General features: G+C 38.3%; 1 protein-coding gene across 1 annotated transcript in view; it reads right to left on the bottom strand.

The window, feature by feature from the left end:
* The window catches only part of PLS1 (plastin 1), a 76,013-nt gene extending 60,291 nt beyond the window's left edge, over window positions 1-15,722 (bottom strand). The window contains exons 1-3 of the mRNA XM_006869857.1: window positions 15,623-15,722; window positions 6,817-6,980; window positions 4,943-5,072 (exon numbers count right to left, since the gene is read on the bottom strand). Coding sequence (XP_006869919.1) covers window positions 4,943-5,072; window positions 6,817-6,980; window positions 15,623-15,692 — 364 coding nt within the window. The 5' untranslated portion in view covers window positions 15,693-15,722. The remainder of the gene's footprint in view (window positions 1-4,942; window positions 5,073-6,816; window positions 6,981-15,622) is intronic.
* Window positions 15,723-18,708: the final 2,986 nt, after the last annotated feature.

The following is an 18,708-nucleotide window of genomic DNA, read 5'->3' as shown; positions in this document are numbered from 1 at the left end:
TGTAATGAAATAAGGTATATGATTTGTTGCATGTAAAACTGATGATATGCCCTGTAAACTTCCACTCAATGCACAATAAAAACCTTAAAAAAAAAATTAAAAAAATGAATGTCAGAGGAGACTGAAAATTGCTTTTCAGTATAGAGATGCTGAAACAAATGGAAGACATGAGGAGGTAAAAGAGTTGAACAGAAAATTTCAAAGCGTTGCTTGAGAAAACAAAGTCAAGTAGTATAGTGAAATATGCAAATAGTTGGAGTTAGAAAGTCAATATAGACAAGCACACTCAGCATTTCTCAAGCTGAAAGAATTGAAAAAAAAATTCAAGCCTCGACTTGTAATTGAAGAATTCTCTAGACAAAATACTAACTAACTCACAAAGCATCAAAAGAAGATGGAAGTAATAAACAGACACTGTAAACTTCCCTCCCTCAAAAATGATAGATATTCAACCATTCCAAGAGGTAGTAAATGATCAAGAGTCAATGGTACTAAAGGAAGAAGTCCAAGCTACATTGGAGACACTGGTAAAGAACAAGGGTCCAGGAATTGATGGAATACAAATTAAAATATTTCAAAAAACTGATACAGTACTGGAAGTAACCATTTATTTATGCCAAGAAATTTGGAAAGCAACTACCTGGCCAACTGATTAAAAGAGATCCATATCTGTGCCCATTCAAAAGAGAAGTGACCCAACAGAATGTGGAAATCATCTAAAAATATCATTAATATCACAGACAAATAAAATTTTGCTGAATATAATTCAATAGCATCTGCCAAAGCATACATTGGCAGGGAACTGCCAGAAACACAAGCAAGATTCGGAAGAGGATGTGGAGCAAGGGAAAACACTGCTGATGTCAGATGGATCTTGGCTGAAAGCAGAGAATATCAGAAAGATGTTTATCTGTGTTTTATTGACTATATAAAGTCTTCTGACATATGGATGACATATGGATGACACTGTGAAGAATGAGTATTCTAAAACACTTAATTTTGCTCATGGAAACTTCTACATAGACCATTCCATGGTCATTTGAACAGCATAAGGGGATAATGAATGGTTTAAAATCAGTAAAAGTGTGTGTCAGGGTTGTATTCTTTCATCATACTTATTCTGTATACTGAACAAATAATCCAAGAAACTCTTATATGAAGAAGACTGTGGCATCAGGATTGGAAGAAGAGTCATTAACAACTTGCAATAGGCAGATGACAAAACCTTGCTTGCTGAAAGTTAGGAGGACTTAAAATACTTACTGATGAAGATCAAAGATCACAGCCTTCAGTATGGGTTGCATCTCACCGTAAAGAAAACGAAAAATCCTCCTAACCACTGGACCAATAAATAACATCATGATAAATGGAGAAAAGATTAAAGTTGTCAAAGACTTCATTTTGCTTGAATTCACTACCAACACTCACAGAAGCAGTAGTCAAGAAATCAAATGACATGAGAAGACAACGTGGAGTGGTAAAGCGGCTGGGGGCTTTGGATCCAGAGAGGAAAAGGGACTGTTGGCCGAAAAATTGGGGCAGGTATGTAGGATATACCCTTTGGTTGGTAGATGATGCATGGAGGTAATGTATTAGAACCGTGGCAATGAGATGATATACAACGGAATGAATGTACAACTAAAGTTCTCTCATGTAAACTATCATATAATTCACAATAAAACATTAAAAAAAAAAAAGAAAGAAATCAAATGACATACTGCATTAGACAAATCTGCTACACAAGAACTCTTTAAAATGTTCAAAAGTAAAGATGTAAGTTTGAGGATGTAGATGTGCCTGACTCAAGCCATTGTATTGTTAATAGTTTCATATGCATGTAAAAGTTAGACAATGAATAAGGAAGACCATAGATGAATTGATGCATTTGAGTTATGGTGTTGGAGGAGAATATTAAAAGTACCCTGGACTGTCAGAAGAACAGTGTTAGAAGAAGAATGAATGTTCCTTAGAAGCCAAGATGGCCAGACTATGTCTCTCATATTTCCGACATGTTATCAAGATGACATGGTACCTGGAGAAGGACATCATGCTTGGTAAGGTGGAGGGGCAGAAGCAATGCGCTCAAGCAAAACAAATGTGGGGTTGACAGTGTTTTGTACTGTCGTGCATCAGGTCTCTATGACTCAGAACAGACTTGGCAGCACCTACCAACAATAACTATTTTCACTTAAAGTTATTTGATGTTCTAGATCTTGTTCTACACAATTTCCCAGTGCTATTCATGTGGTTTTCACTGGCCAATTTTTTTTTCATAAGTCATCTGTCTTAGTCTGGAAACTTGGCTGAAACCTGTCCACTATGGGTGACCCTACTAGTATCTGAAATATCACTGACATAACTTCCACCATTACAACATGCAAGTCACCACAGTACAAAAAAACTGACAGACAAGTGATCTTGTTGATGTTGGTGACGCATATGAATATACCATGGACTTGCAGAAAAACAAACAAATCTGTCTTGGAAAAAGTGTACCCAGAATGATCCTTAAAAGCAAAGATGATTAGACTGTGTCTCACATACTTAGGACATATTGTCAGGAGGGACCAGGCCCTGGAAAAGGACATTATGCTTCGTAGAGGGTCAGGGAAAAAAGGAAGAACCTCAGTGAGATGGACTGAAACAGTGTCTTCAACAATGAGCTCAAACACAGCAACGATTATGAGAGTGGTACAGTTGGGAAGTGTTTCATTCAGTTGTACAAAGGGTTGCTGTAAGTTGGCACTGACTTGACAGCACCTATGTGGCGCTGTGGGTTAACGCTTCAGATTGCAAAGCCATTTGAACTGCAAGGCCGGCAGTTCAAGCTCACCAGCTGCTCCTCAGAAACCCTACACAGGGTACTCTATACAGGGTCACTATGGGTTGGAATAGACTTGATGGCACTTAACTACAACAACAACAAGTCTTGTACTAAGTAACATCTACATGAATGCATTTACATGCAAAAAGTTATCAAACATATCCTTAAGGTTAGTGTAATTTTATGTGCTTCACTATGTACATCTTATACCTTAATAAACAAGTTTTTAAAAAGTCTATAGTGATTAACCAAAACACCAACCCAGTTGCCTTCAGGTCAATTCTGACTTATATTGACCCTATAGGACAGAATAGGAAGCCCCCAAGGGTTTCGATGGCTGAAATTTTTATGGAAGCAAACAGCCACATCTTAGTCCCACAGATTAGCTGGTGGGTTCAAACGAATGACCTTCCAGTTAGCAGCTGAACACTTAGCCAATTGTTCCACCAAAGCGCCTATGTTTCTATGATGACAGATGTTGGAAAAGTGATTATCTCTGGGGAGGACTGCAAAGAAGCATGAGGGAGTTATTCAAAGTAATGAAAATGGTCCATGTCTTGAACTGGTTGGCAGCTACATGGATATAACTGGATGGATGGATGGATAGATGGATGCTGCCATTAGTTGCTGTGGGAGCTGATTTCAGCTCACTGAGATCCCATGTGTGTCAGGGTACAATTGTACTCCTTAAGGTTTTCAGAAGCCAAATGCCAGGCCTGTCTTCCAAGGTGCTCTTTACAGCTAGTCAAAGACCATTTAACTGTTTGTGCCACCCATTCATTGACTAGTGCATTTAAGAGGATAGCCCTTTGCTGACTACATTGTTGTTGCTGTTGTTGTTAAGTGCTGTCAAGTCAGTTCCAACTCATAGCGACCCTGTATAGGGTTTCCAAGGAGCAGCTGGTGGGTTTGAACTGTCAACCTTGTGGTTGGTTCACAGTCCAGTGTTGATCCCACAGTGCCACACCAGGAGTCCTGTTGACTGCATACTTCAATAAAGGTTGTTTGTTTTATTTATCTTTTTAGAAAGAAAACCATTGCAATAAAATAAACAGGCAAAACTGGAGATGGGGAGTGAATACCTTAAAAAAAAAAAAACAACAAAAGACAGCAATTATAGATCACCACACTTACCTTCTACCTTAGGAGGAAAGGTTATTAAAAAGATACAGTGGGTGGTAACAATTTGAGTGTACCATTAAAGGAAAATCTAAGTAGAAAGAAGGAGTCAGAGCATGGAAGAAAGAGAATATCAAACAGATTCAGAAGAAAGAAAGGAGAAAGTTACAGGGAGTTTTTGTCAAAAAATTAAAACAAACACTGCTGTTTATGAGAACAAAAGGAATTTGCCAATGTTTCTCAGCTACTTAGACCCTGAGAACTAGACTTAACTGAGACAAGATGCCTCCTCCTCAGAGTTCATGTGACTCTGAATTTCCCACTGGGCAACAATCCAGTGGTTCTATCAAATGACACAAATCAAGTACTGTGTTCTCTAGTCACTTTGTGGCTTGATGAAAGATGAATCAGATCTTTCAGTTCCCAGAAAAGGAAAAGGAAAAGTCTTCATACTAAGTCCTTCCACCATTCCCAGACCAGGTCTAAAAGTCAGGTCCCTTCGCCAGTCAGGATGGAAAATCTATTACATGGTCATTGTTAACACACCCAATGTTAAAATATAAATAACTGCCATTTGTTGTTTCTAATCTCTATGATTCCAGTATGGCACCACAGGATAAGCACTCAAACTGAAGGTCAGTTTAAACTGTAAGGTCAGTAGTTCAAACTCACCAGCTGCTCCTTGGCAACCCTATACAGGGTCCCTTGGAGGTGGAACTGACTCAAAGGCACTAAACAACAATTTCTTTGATAAGTACTGTGCCTGACACATAGTAGAAACTCACTGATTTCAATGATTCTAAGATTTTTGTTTTGTTATCTCTGAAATTTAAGTAATTTCAAATTTGATGACATGTTATAATTCGGTTTGCAGTATTTTTTCCCATCAATGGTCATAAAATAATGGTATGACTTATCATGAATCACATCTTGGACTTGATGAAATATGGTAATTGTTGAGTCCGTGACCCAAAGAGCAAATTTAAAGAAGGAAGTTACCTGAGTAAGAATGCTGTGTGCCCTCACTGGAAATCGCTGAAGTTCCTCCAATTGCAGTAATACCTTCCTTCTTGTTAATTATTTTTCGGAATGTTTTGCTGATGTCTTTGCTTTTTAACTCCTGCATTAGCTGAGAAGGGATATAAGTAAAATGGAGCCAGGGTCAGATAGTCAGAATATTAAAATGTGATTCATTTGGAATGACACCAAATTAAATACTAATTAGATGTTCTTAAGGCATTTAAATGCTTTTATACACAGATAATGCTAGTGTCACTTTACCAATACAACAACACAAAACTGACAAATGTTGGCCAAAAATAAACTTTGTTTTAACTGGGCTTAAATTGAACACACTGAAATTATTCTTGACTTGCCACGATCTTTCTTTAAGTCAAATCTAAACTGACTACATGATAAAAGAAATGCCTTAAATGAAAATATTTTCCTGACTGGAATATCTTAAATGTATATATACTCAGTCATGTACATGAGCTTTACAGAAAAGCACAGGGCCTTACAGAAGCTTCCTCTCCCAATTGCTCTCTTACTGAGTTCTCTAGAAACAGGCAAGACTGAATTCAACTCATTCTCCAGGTAGCAGCCAAAGTGATTTGTTTCTAAATGCAAATCTTACATATTTCTAAATGCATATTACTTCAAACTCTGGGCCTCCCACTTGGCCGGTTTCTCACTGCTATTCACATAAAAATGAAAAGGTCCTGCATTACTGACCCCAACCTACTGCTCTCACATATTTCTTATTCTTACCATCTCAGCTCCAGCTACACTTACCTCAGTCTCCCCTTACTGTCACTGGGCCTTTGCATATGCCATCTCCTCTGTCTAGCACACTATTCATTTCCTCCACTGGATCTGCCTTTAATTCTTTCTTACATTTAGCTCACACTTCCCTCAGTCTCCCTGTCAACTTTTGAGGGGTCATAGCAATTATCACAGTATTATCTTTTATCCATTTATGTGTTTCTGCCTCCCTCAGCAAATGTAAAATTCATGAAATCAGGGATTACATCACTTTTTGCTTACTACATGATTCACAATACCTAGTAGAGGTCCTGGGAAGGAGACACTCAAATATTTATTTAATGAATGGCAAATGTAAAACCAGATTACTTCTATTTCATAAATACAGTATATTAATAGTTACATTTTCACATGAAAAACACAGTCATAATGGTGCGGATGGAAGAAAACAACAGCTCTTGTTTAATCGCCAACAGTCATCTCTCTTGGCCTGAGCAGCTTAAAATATATGGTAGTTCTATAATCTTTTTTTCTTTTATTAATTGGGTCATATTATTTTTCACCTTGTTCAGTTACCTGAGCCTAGAGGTAGTTTAACAATGTAATGAAGCTACTAAGTAGCTAGCATTACCTGGTGGCACCGGCTAAAATGGAAGCTATTCTTTACTGAAGGAAGTACAAACCAGTTTCTAGAACGTACTTGTCCCATACCTTAGCTTCTTCGATTATAGCACCTATGAGTACTATTTCATTTTTCAAGCCCAATAACTTAGACTTGTAGGTTGTTTTTTACCTTTTTGGTGGGGTCCAAAAACACTCTGTATACAGAGAAGCTTTATATGAATTGTATTCTATTGTAATCACATTAGGACATGAATTACCATTAATTAAACCTGACTTCCATTCCAACAATTTGAGAAAGATCATTTTCCCCCTTTGTTTTACGAACTGTTTGTGGAAATCCTTAGTGTTTTATTCTATTATTACCATCATCATTTTAAAGCAGTACTTTTTCTGGTTTCTGCAGCCTGATTAAACAGAAGTAAACATTACTGAAATTCTGCTTGAAGCAAACTGAACAGTATCGAGAAGAGGATCAGATTACTTACTGACACAAACTCTTCAAAGTTGATTCTGCCATCTTTATTGCTGTCAGCAACTGCTAGAATTTTCTCCACAATCTCGCGCACTTTGTAGCCAGGTAGAGGAAGGCTTGCTTCTTTAAACAGGTCCTGAAGTTCATAGTCACTGACATACCCACTGTTGTCAATATCTGAAAAGACAAAATACGAGCTGTCAAATGTAATTTGTTCTCTTTGTTAAACAGGTACACTCTGATGGTGATCTGGAGTATTTATAGCCAGACAGAACCTTTCATGTTTGTTTCAGAGGCAGCACTTCCTCCTCTAAACCTGCACTCTATGGGGCATGCTGTGCACTGTAGCAAAACACTCATATTTAAGTGGAGTTTACCCTCCTAAATTTATGGTGGCCATGTTATCTATGTAAGTGCACAGTATGAACAGTGCTCGGACAGGTGGAAAACCCAGGCTTAGCACATGACTAAGCATCAAGTACTAATTATGGGGAAGTTTCCGATGTCTCAAAGAAATATCAACAATAGTCAAGAGGGACTATCCATCAAGACTTTATTTTTTGACTTTTTATTGTGGTTTGGGAGAAAGTTCACAGAGCAACGATTCATGAACATTTTGTTTTGTGACATTGCTTTCAATCCCAACAATATCATAGCACTCTACATTTCCTCTCTGTGTATGTCTAACATTTTCATTCATCCTTTTTTCCTACCCTTTTCAGCCTTCTGAGCCTTATTACTGGATAAATGTTGCTCTTTTGATCTCGTATGGGTGATTGTTCAAAGGAATGTGTATTTCCCTGATATTATTATTCACCTGAGTCCTGGTGTGGTGCTGCAGGACAATAGGCTAGACTGCAAGGTCAGCAGTTCAAACTCACCAGCCGCTCCTTGGAAAGCCTGTACAGGGTCACTATTAGTCGGAAGTGACTCAACAGCACTTAACAACAACATTGTTCACCTTGTAGGTCTGTCTATCATTTGACCAAAAGCAAAACCACCAGGATAAGTTCAGTGCCAGGGCTGAAGGGTCTTTAAGGGCCATGGTCTCATGGGTTCTAACAGTTTCTAGCATACAAGTAAGCCTGGACTTTTTTATGATTTTGAGGTCTTTCTCCACATTTTTCTCCCACTCTATCCAGAAACTCCTACTGTGATCCCTTTCAGAGCTGTTAGCAGTGGTAGCTGGGAACCATCTAGTTCTTCTTTTGGTCTCAGGATAACTGAGGCTGGAGTTTACATGGTCTATTAGTCCTTGGACTAACTGCTCCCATATGTCTTATCTTCATTCTTCTTTCTTCAGATGGGGAAAGACCATGGCCACTCACCAACCTATAAGACCCCATTCGCTACTCACCAAAGTGCATCTATCCACACTTTAACTGCTTAGTGGCAATTTACAAAATGTATCTAGCAGCTTCGTGTTCTATATAAAATAAATGCATCATATGAAATACATATAAGGCATTTCTGCCACTTAATGGCAGGTCTGTTTCATTCATCAGTAATTCATTGTTTCTTCATTATGTATTTATGGTATCATTATGTAGGTTGAATCATGTCTGATATCATTTTGAGATTAGGTATTTGAGAAATAATTTCACACCTATATTTGGACTTTTGAAAACAGCTTTCCAGGTGTCTTCACATCAATGTTTAGATGCCCTTCCTTAGGCTTTTCCTAGAGGCTATCATTTCTTGACACAGAACAAAAGCGACACAAAACACGTCTTCCTAGAGTTGGCAAGAGAGCTGTGGATTGTTTTGTTAGTTGCCTGGATGCACATTGTATAGGCTCTCTTTGCTCCTCTGTTAGTAATCACTTTCTTTCCCGTATTTCTTTTTCCTCTTAGTAAAAGAGTTGTCATCACTATAGCTGAATAAGAAGAACAGAAACGTTGTTTTTGTAAATTATGTATTTATATTTATTTTTCTTTGTTTTCTTATCCCACTTTCTCCCTGAGTTTCTTGTTTCCATTGCTCCTTCATTCTCCACCCTGCTGAACTTTGTCCTTGGGTAAATGCTGCCCTTTTGTTCATGAATGGTTGACGATTCAATGGCATATGTACCTTGCAAGTGTTATTGTCCCCTCAGTTTGAATCACAAGGTCGGTGGATCAGGCTCACCAGCTGCCCCTCAGAAACTCTATACAGGGTCGCTATGAGTCAGAACTGACACAATGGCACTTAACAACAACAATATATACCTATGCTGTTACTTGGCTGAAAATTGAGACACGGGGTGAGTTCAGATCCAGACCTGAAGTGTGACCAATGCCATAGTCTCAGGGCTCCACCAGTCTCTATCTGACTAGTAAGCCTGGGCATTTTTTTTTTTTGTAATTTTGAGTTTTGTTCTACAGTTTCTACCACTCTTTCCAGGGCCTTCTCATGTGATCCCTTTCAGAGCAGTTAGTAGTGGTAGCCAGGGACCATCTAGTTCTTCCAGTCTCAGGGTCATGGAAACTGATTAAATAGACCCTTTTCTTTTGAGCGCTCATATTCTTTAATTAATTCCATTCTAAAGTATGGAAAATTTATCACCTATAATCCACCAGGAGTCCTGGTGTGGCTCTGAAGGATAAACACTGGACTGCAAGGTCAGTTTGAACCACAAGGTCGGTGGTTCAAACTCACCAGTCATTTCTCAGAAACCATATATAAGGTCACTACGAGTTACAACTTACTCAATGGCACTTAACAACAACAACCACATAATCCACCAATAACCAAAATATTACTATGCTCTCATAAATTAGCTAGGAAGTTGAGTTGTTTGATACTGTAATAACAGCGTTACTTTCTTTGAATTCAGAGCAAAAATCTCTTTATTGGTACAGCACCAACCCTAAATCTTTTCTGTTAGTTCTGAAATAAACTAGGCTGGCTTACTTCTTCTATGCCAGCACTGCGGTGGGGAATGTTTAACAATAAGTTGGAGGGAAAAGTTATCTACCTGCCAACCATCATACTAAAATGCTATGAATGGTTAAGAGCTAGAAGTCTCAAAATAGATCTAGGTACTTAAATACCAGTTCCACCCCTTACAATCTCTGTGTTACATGAAAAAAGATAATAGACACATTTAATGAGCATATATTGTGTGTCATGTATTGGGCTAAGAACTTGACTTACTGTATGAAATCCTTACAACTTTCAGGTAGCTGCTAACATCTTTTGAATTTTAAAGACAGAAAATCAAGGTTTAGGATAAATAACCATTGCAATATTATAGTTTAAAAAAAAAAGAAAAGAAATATTTTAACCCTACAATCCTTCCCAGTGACCCCAAAGTATCTCATCTATTAAGGTTATATGGGTATGTCCCTCTGCTTCTGAGAAAAGTTGTTTTGTTCAAATTAGCAGAGGGCTTATTGAGTTCTTGAGTAGCAATTTACCTTGTAAAAGTTACAAGTGTTAGCACTTCTCTCACATAGAAAATTATCTTGCTGCCAGAATTGTTCCACCAATGTATTATTTATTCAACATATCATTAAATAAATATTACAAGATTATATGTCCATGAGTCATAAAGATTAGTGTGCTAAGCAAAGAAAATAGATTACTAATTTATTCATTTTACTAAGAACTAGGAAGCACTTTTATTTAGGCTACCAAATTATATCTAAAAAACAAAGGAAATACACACAAAGGCAATAATATACTCGCATATTTCCTCTATTCCAATGCTTGAAATGTGCAGATGACCCAATTTTTGTCTTGAAAACACTCTTAGCACTGTTCTGTATGGCACTATATGCAATCCTCTAAAACATTGATTATGATTTTTTTTTCCTAAAAACGATACCATATTCATTTAATTCATGTTCTGATGACAAACACTTATCCAGTCCTCAACAGAAAGAAAAGGCCAAGATTAAGGCATTCACAAATCACCTGATTCAGCTACCATGTAGATGGTATTTTGAAAGTTTGGGTTGAGAAAGGCTGTGCAAGGGAGGTACAAGGATCCACAATTATTTCACAGCAATGATTTGCACAGGTCATGAGTTTTCTGAGAACTTTACCCTTTTTATTTGTGGGGAAGTACTAGATGTACTTTTTAAAAAAAATGTTTTATTGTGAATTATGTGATAGTTTACATGGGAGAACATTAGCTTTAAATTCATTCTGTTGTATATCCTTTCATTGCCATGGTTACAATCTCTGCATCATCAACCAACTGAAGGCTATATCCTGCAAGTCGCAAGCCTCCCCCCACCCCCCCCCCCAACCCCGGTCACAGCCCCTCTCCCTCTCTGGGTCTAAAGTCCCCAGCCGCTCCATCTCTCCACATCATCATCTCTGCCTCTATCTCTGGCGTCAACTGCTTCTCTGGGTAGGGTCCTGCTCTCTGCTCTTCTCCCTTGATGGTCCCAGGGACCTCCGCTCCTAGACTGCAAAGTCAATCACTCCCCTCCTTTTGCTACTAAACATCTACCTTTACATTTTCAACCTTCACAATTAGTCCTGATAACAATTATTCACTATTGTATCACAAGAGACTTTTCCGCATCTCCTTTCATCAGCCTTGCTCAGACTGATCAGATAGTACTCAGTGGAGATTCTTCCTCCACACCCTCTGGATCTAGGTTCCCACTTGAAAGCTTGTAAGCCAGTCACTTCTTGCCTTTGTAGCCCCCCATTTTGGGTAGCCAATGTCCAAGTTGCCCATCCCTGTCTACTCTGTGTATGGAGGGGGTGGGAATTATCCTCACTGTAAGGATTTGTTCCCTCTTTTGAGCTACTGCATCCATAGGTGTAGATCAAGTTCATCAAATTGTATCAGATTACTCTTTTTTTGCTCTTCTTTCTTCTTCTAGTTGAGCTCTGATCATCCAGTCATTGAAGGCAGGTCAAGTGGGTATTATCTGTAGGTGTGGGTGGTCTTATGCATATGCCCTCTCTTCTTATCAGCTGGACGCTTCACTCTCTACTCTAGTCCTATGTGGCTATGTCACTGACTCTGGGCCCAGGAGTTCCCAAGTAGATTCACTTTTTAAAACTTAAATCTTTTTTCTTTGGACTGATCTAAAACTCATTCTGCATGGTTATTTATCTACATTGGTATAAAGGATGGCATGGGGTGGCATCTGACCTCTCACTTAACAAGGGGGAGAGAGAATCATCAGGCTGATTCCTATGAGCTAGAGGTCATATATGCATCCACCCTCCCATCTTTTTATCATTTCTAACACCAACTGTCCCTCTCATAGCACTGTCTACTTCTCCACTGAGTTTGGTAATTTGTTGCAGTGGCCACACAGAACTGACCTAATAGCCTAATAAACCTGATAACTTATAATTAACCTGTTACAGAATTCAGGATCAGGATACAATGCTTAGCTCAGAACAGCCTCTTCTCAGCAGTATCCACAGGCACACCCAGGCCCCATCCAGGCCCTGTGGCGCTGAGGTCCAGCAGTTCTGTAGCCTCTGTCCCTCCCAGGTAAGTGTTAACAGAGCTCTTTTAGCTCTGTGGATAAATACCCAGAGGCATCCCACTCCACCAATAAGCCTCAACTTGAAGGTGTTCTTCTCTAGCTCCCAACTAGAGACAAGTACCAACTAGCATGCTTCTTGCCTGAGGGCACTCAGTTTTCTCACTCCAAGGGCTGGGAAGCTCCTGGCTCTGCCTCCTCTGCGGCTACCTCTGACTGTCTCTAGCCACTTTTGGTGTCAGACCTCTGTTCCTGGATCATGGAGATTCAGCACAAGGATCTCAGGTCCAAAGGACAGTCTCCTCTCCTGGCTCTTCTTTCTTAATGGCATCTAGACTGGCTCATTTTAAGCCTAGCAGGAAGGCAATTTATCAATCCCTCAGATGGGGTTCCATATAATTTATGTGCACTGTCCCACCCATAAGAGGGCCATGAACCTTATTTTTATCAAGTTATCCAATCTTCTTACTGGACCACAAGCACCTTACATTTGCATAGTCCTGGTGTGGTACTGTGTATTATGTGCCAGACTGCAAAGCCATTTGAACTGCAAGGTTGGCAGTTCAAACTCAACAGCTGCTCCTCAGAAACCCTATACAGGATCGCTATGTGTTGGAGTCGACTCAACAGCACTTAACAACTCTGAGAGCATAGTGGTTACGAGTTGGGCTGCTAACCTCAAGGTCAGGAGTTTGAAACTACCAGCTGTTCCACAGGAGAAAGATGAGGCTTTCCACTAGACCATAAATAACATTGTGATATATGAAAAAAAGATTGAAGTTGTCAAAGACTTCATTTTTCTTGGATCTACTATCAATACTCATGGAAGCATCAGTAAAGAAATCAAATATATGCATTAGGCAAATCTACTGCAGAAGTACTCTCTAAAGTGTTCAAGAGCAAATATGTCAATTTGAGGACTAAAGTATACCTGATCTAAGCTATGGTATTTTCAATTGCCTGATGTACATGTGAAAGATGGACAATGAAGAAGGAAGACTGTAGAAGAATTGTTGTATTTGAGTTCTGGTGTTGGAGAAAAATATTAAAAGGACCATGGACTGCCTGAAGAACAAACAAATCTGTGATGGAATAAGTACAACTAGCATGTTCCTTAGAAGCCAAGATGGCCAAATTTTGTCTTTCATACTTAAGACACAGTATCAGGAGGGACCAGTCCCTGGAGAAGGACAGCATGCTTGGCAAAGTGGAGGATCATCAAAAAAGAGGTAGACCCCCAATGAGCTGGATTTATAAAGTGGCAGCAGTAATGGTCTCAAGCTTGGCAAAGGACCAGGTAGTGTTTTGCTCTATTGTGCATAAGTTCGCTAGAAGTTGGAACTGACTCAACAGCAACTAACAACAACTACAACCCAGTCTAACCCAGGATTTTGGAGTCCTGGTGTGGTGCTATAGAATAAGCACAGCTAACTGCAAGGTTGGTTGTTCACACCCACCAGCCACTCCTTGGAAATTCTATACAGGGTCACTATGAATCAGAACTGACTCAACACCACTTAAAAACTAACAATGACCCAGTCACTGGGCAAGAGTTACAAAAACTATAACTAGAAGGGTCATTATCAAGTAATTCGTCACCCTGCAATTAGGTTTAGTTGTTATTCACCAGGTTTGTGATAAATCTAACCACAAGATACACTGGACTCATTACATCCTGGCTGTTCCACCATCTAGCTCTGTTTTTCATGGAATGATGTACTGAACGAAAGAAGGAGTGAGATGGTTAAGGTTATGCATCAGTTAGGCGAGGCCATGACTCTCAGTGGTTTGGCAGATACTGTGTAATCATCCTCCAATTTGTATTCTGATGTGAACAGTCAATCAGTTAAAAGAGGGGGTTCCTTGAGGAGGGTGTGGCCTGCATCAAATATACATAGCAAAGCTCATTCTCTCGAACTGCATTCCACTCATCATCCTCTGATCTCAGGTTCTTGAGACGTGAACCAGCAGATGCCATCTGGCCTGCCCCTACAACCACAAGCCAGCACTTGTCAGCTTCCACAACTGCATGAGCTATTTTATTGCAAGAAATTATTCTCTCTCTCTCTTTAAATATATATATACATACAAACATATAGAGAGGTATGTATAGTTATTGTTGTTTAGTGCCATTGTGTTGATGTTTGACTCATAGTGACCCTATTTAGGGTTTCCAAGGAGCAGCTGGTAGATTTGAACCACCAACCTTGCAGTTCATTCCGATTTTGTAGTCCAATGCTTATCCTACAGCGCCACGCCAGGACTCCATATACATATACTTATATCTATAAATCTGTAAACCTGTATTCAGTTATATAAAACTATCTACCTGTGTATGCACACACACACGCTTCACTTCACTGATTTTGCCCCTTGAGAGAACCCAGCTGAAGACAGAAGCCTACTAAGGAAGGGACAAGAATAACGGTGTCACTGCCCAACGTCAACTCACCCGCTCACCTTTCACTGGGTTCACCTTTCACTTCCATGCATTTCCAGACTAATGCAAAGACGGTATTTACATTCCCTCTGTGTGCCACAGGTTACATAAGAGCAAAATACAGAAGAATAAAGATCCAACAGGGAATGGGAAAATTTTTTGGAAGAAACATACAAAGTTGTCAAAATGATTATGTCACAAAGGGAAAACAATGAATGGCTTTAAAAAGTAAAAAAAGAAAAAGAAGACCTAAGTCTTTTTAAAAAATACTAACCTTTACAAAAAGGAGCTCTGGTAGCATAGTGGTTATGAATCGGGCTGCTAACCTCAAGGTCGGCAGTTCGAAACTACCAGCTGTTCCGCGGGAGAAAAATAAGGCTTTCTGCTCCCATAGAGATTTACAGCCTCGGAAACCCTGTGCAGGATCGCTATGAGTTGGAACCCACTCCACAGTACTTAACAACAACAACCTTTAAAAAATTATGTATGAAGGGGACCAAATTTCAGACATAACAGCATTTATAAACAATACCTGGATTTTTAAAGCATACAGCATGGAGTCAGAAAATGTTATTACTAGCAACAGAGATGTGAAGGCCAGAGTTCAGTTTATATACAAGGAAGTGTTTCTGTATTTTATTTTTTTTCCTGTAATGAAGTTACCATGTGAAGCATATTCAGTTACACTGTCATTCATTAACTTGGATTACTCTCTGCAAAGAAATGATCAAAGAATTCAAAGTCCAATTTACCTAGAAATTCAAGCCAGTCTTAGCTTATCTCTCAGAAAGAAAGAAGAATCCAGTGAAAGTTAAGACAGAAAATAAAGAAAGCTTTGGGGTAGCTGGGCAATGGTAGTAGCTACAAAGGCATTGTTCCATTCCTGGAAGTCTACCATCAAGAACAGTAGTATCATATTTCACTTTCCTAAAGCATACCTATTTTATTAAAGGCTTCTTGTAGCTCTTCCAGCTCCTCTCGAGAAATGGTAGTTGTACTGTTTTCCATCTTTGTACAAGAAAAACGTTCTTCAGATCTTTATATATATCTACAAAAAATAATGTTATAAAAAGGTTAACTCTTTGGAAGCATTTTTCTATATAACATAAGCTACAGAGAAAGTGCATTTTCTAGAAGTCACCCAAGAGGTCTGAGTGACAAGGGACAAATAGTGGGTCGCCCAGTAACAATCCCACCCAAACAATAACTGAGACCTAGGAAGGGGAAGGAACAGCTGTTTTTCACACCTCGTGTTTTAACATGGTACAGGCATTTCTCAAGAGTCTATATAATTTCAATTAAAAAAAAAAAAGGATTTCAAGTTTCAGGAAAGTAACATTTAAAAATATAATGGATGAGATCAGAAAGTAAAATTTAATGTCCACAAACAGAATAAAGTTAGCATTTGCTCACCCTAGAATGGAGCTTCTGATTTTATTGTTCAGTTTTATAATATGCAAATTACCAATACCACCTCCTTCCCCTGCTGTCAGTTGAGCACTTCATACTCAGAGCAGGCAAGACAAACTAAAAAAAAAATTTTAATTGAAAACTAGGTAATAAGAAAAGCAAACTAGCATTCATTACAGAAAGTAACCGGTACATCAAAAGCACAAAACATGAAATTACAACTATCTATAATCATGGAGTCTTAGTGTAGCACCGGACAGTAAGCACTGGACCACGTGCTCAGTTAGAACCACAAGGTCAGTGGTTCAATCCCACCCTCGGCTCCTTGGAAACCCTCTGCAGAGTCCCTATTAATTGGAACGGATTCAATGGCACTTAACAACAACAGCAATCATTTTGGAGTCTATGTATTTATGGTCTACTTGCTAAGCACATGTGTAATTTTTTGAGGGGGTAAAAATATGAGGATGCTATGTTCTAAGCTATTTTATTTTCATGAATATATTTTCATGCTCTTCAACAATGTAATATTTAATGGCCACATATCATTAACATAACTTAATTGATGAATCCCTTGTTTCAGGGTATTTGCATTACTTCCAATTTTTCATTAGTATAAGCAATGTTGCAATGGATATCCCTTTAATAAATGCCTTAGATAAATCTTTATGAATATCCATGTTTATTTCTATAAGCTAGACATCTAAACATAGTATTACAAGATCACAAGCTTTTAATATGTCGCAGTGTAACTGTTACTTTTTAAATAATTGAGTTGTTTTCAGCACTATATGGTATAACATTTTGTTGTGATCTATAAGATTTTCACTGACTGATTTTTGGAAGAAGATCACAAAACCTTTCTTCACAGTCTACCTTAGTCCGGAAGTAAAGTTGAAATCGATCCACTGTGGATGACCCTATAGATAATTGAAATACTGGTTGCATAGCTTTCAGGCGCATATCAATACATAAGACACTACAGTATTACAAACAGACACACAGGTGAAAGTAAGGCTATAAATGAACTATAATGGGGGAAGGATAGAATATCTGCATGGAGAGTCCCAACAACTCAGTTGTATGGAGAGTCACATATAGTTAAGCATAGTAAGTGAAGCTATAAATTATTTCAATATTCCTGGAAACCATTTTACTATAAATATCAAAAATCGTTTTAAAATAATGTACTCATCACATTTGTCCCAGAAATATCAGATCTTAACATTACGCTGGAGTCCTGATGTGGTGCTGTAGGATACACACTGGACTGCTAACCTCAAGGTTGGTAGTTCAAACACAATAGTCAATCCTTGGAAACTGTCTCAACAGCACTTAACAACAACATTTATCCTAAAGAAATAACCATGGTTCAATACCTGGTGTGGTGCTGTAAAGCACTGGACCTTAAGGTCAGTTGGAACTGCAAGGTTGGCAGTTCAAACTCACCAGCCCCTCCTCAGAAACCCTACACTGGGTCACTATTGAGTTGGAACTGACTCAGCTACACTTAATAACAACAACAACAATACAAAGATATACCCGTTAGGATAGGTTAGGACAGCTAAACCTAATATCCAATAACAAAAAATCAGTTAAATTATGAATATAAAGTGATATACTATTCAGCCTTTACATGTAATGCTGTAGCAAAATATTTATTGACATATAAAACTGCTCAACATATTATTAATTAAATAAAACCAGACTACAAACAGGTTATACTATTTTTGTAAAACTGCTATGAATATATACTTATTCACTGAAAAAAAAAAGTATGTTACACAAATTTTGCTTACCCTATAAATGAGAAAAAAATCATGCTATGTTTATAAAAAAAATAAAATAAAATTTATTTTTTTTTAAAGACTTAGTGGTTTGCCCAATGCAAAGCTAAAAATGAATATAAATCATGCTGCACACCTCATTTATACCTCATTGTATCAGAGACCTACTATGTACTTCAGGGGGGGGAAATGGAAGCCAGGGTTTTTTAAGACAACTGAACTTCCTTCCGTGGCTCAGATTTCAGCCAAACAATAGACAGGTGTACAAGGTGAACAATCTCACTAGGGAGGTACACATGCCTGGGAACAATCAACCACTGGGGATCAAAAGGGCAGCATGTGTCCAAAGACAAAGTTCAGAAGGAAGGAAGGGTTAGGAAAGGAGGAGGAACAGAAATGAAAAACACAAAGAAGTGGGATAATGATGTTACATTGTTGGGACTGCAATCAGTGATCTGAAACAAAATGTTAATGAACTGTTGCCTGGAAAACTGATTTGTTCTGTAAACCTTCACCCAATTCACAATGAATTTATTTTTTTAATAAAGAAAACTAATTTTTGAAATCCTAATTTTTATGTAATTATATTTATACAAGATTCAACATCATCTCTGAACATTTCTAATTTTTTTTCAGACAAACACATCAATTTTCAAAGGAATGTATTCCATGAAGTTGATTTGACCTCTAGCCACCTAAACATCATATTAAGTGTATGGCTCATTTATCATTTGTGAGCTGTGTATCAGCTTGGGCTTTTAATTTTTGGTTTTGGTTTTGGTGTTCCTTCCAAATGACAGAATCCTATCTCTTATAATTATTCTGGG

The sequence above is a fragment of the Chrysochloris asiatica genome, unplaced genomic scaffold (assembly GCF_000296735.1).
Source record: "Chrysochloris asiatica unplaced genomic scaffold, ChrAsi1.0 scaffold00136, whole genome shotgun sequence".
Taxonomy (NCBI): Eukaryota; Metazoa; Chordata; class Mammalia; order Afrosoricida; family Chrysochloridae; genus Chrysochloris; species Chrysochloris asiatica.
Note: the sequence above shows the minus strand (reverse complement) of the source record. Positions and strands in the feature narration are given on the sequence as shown.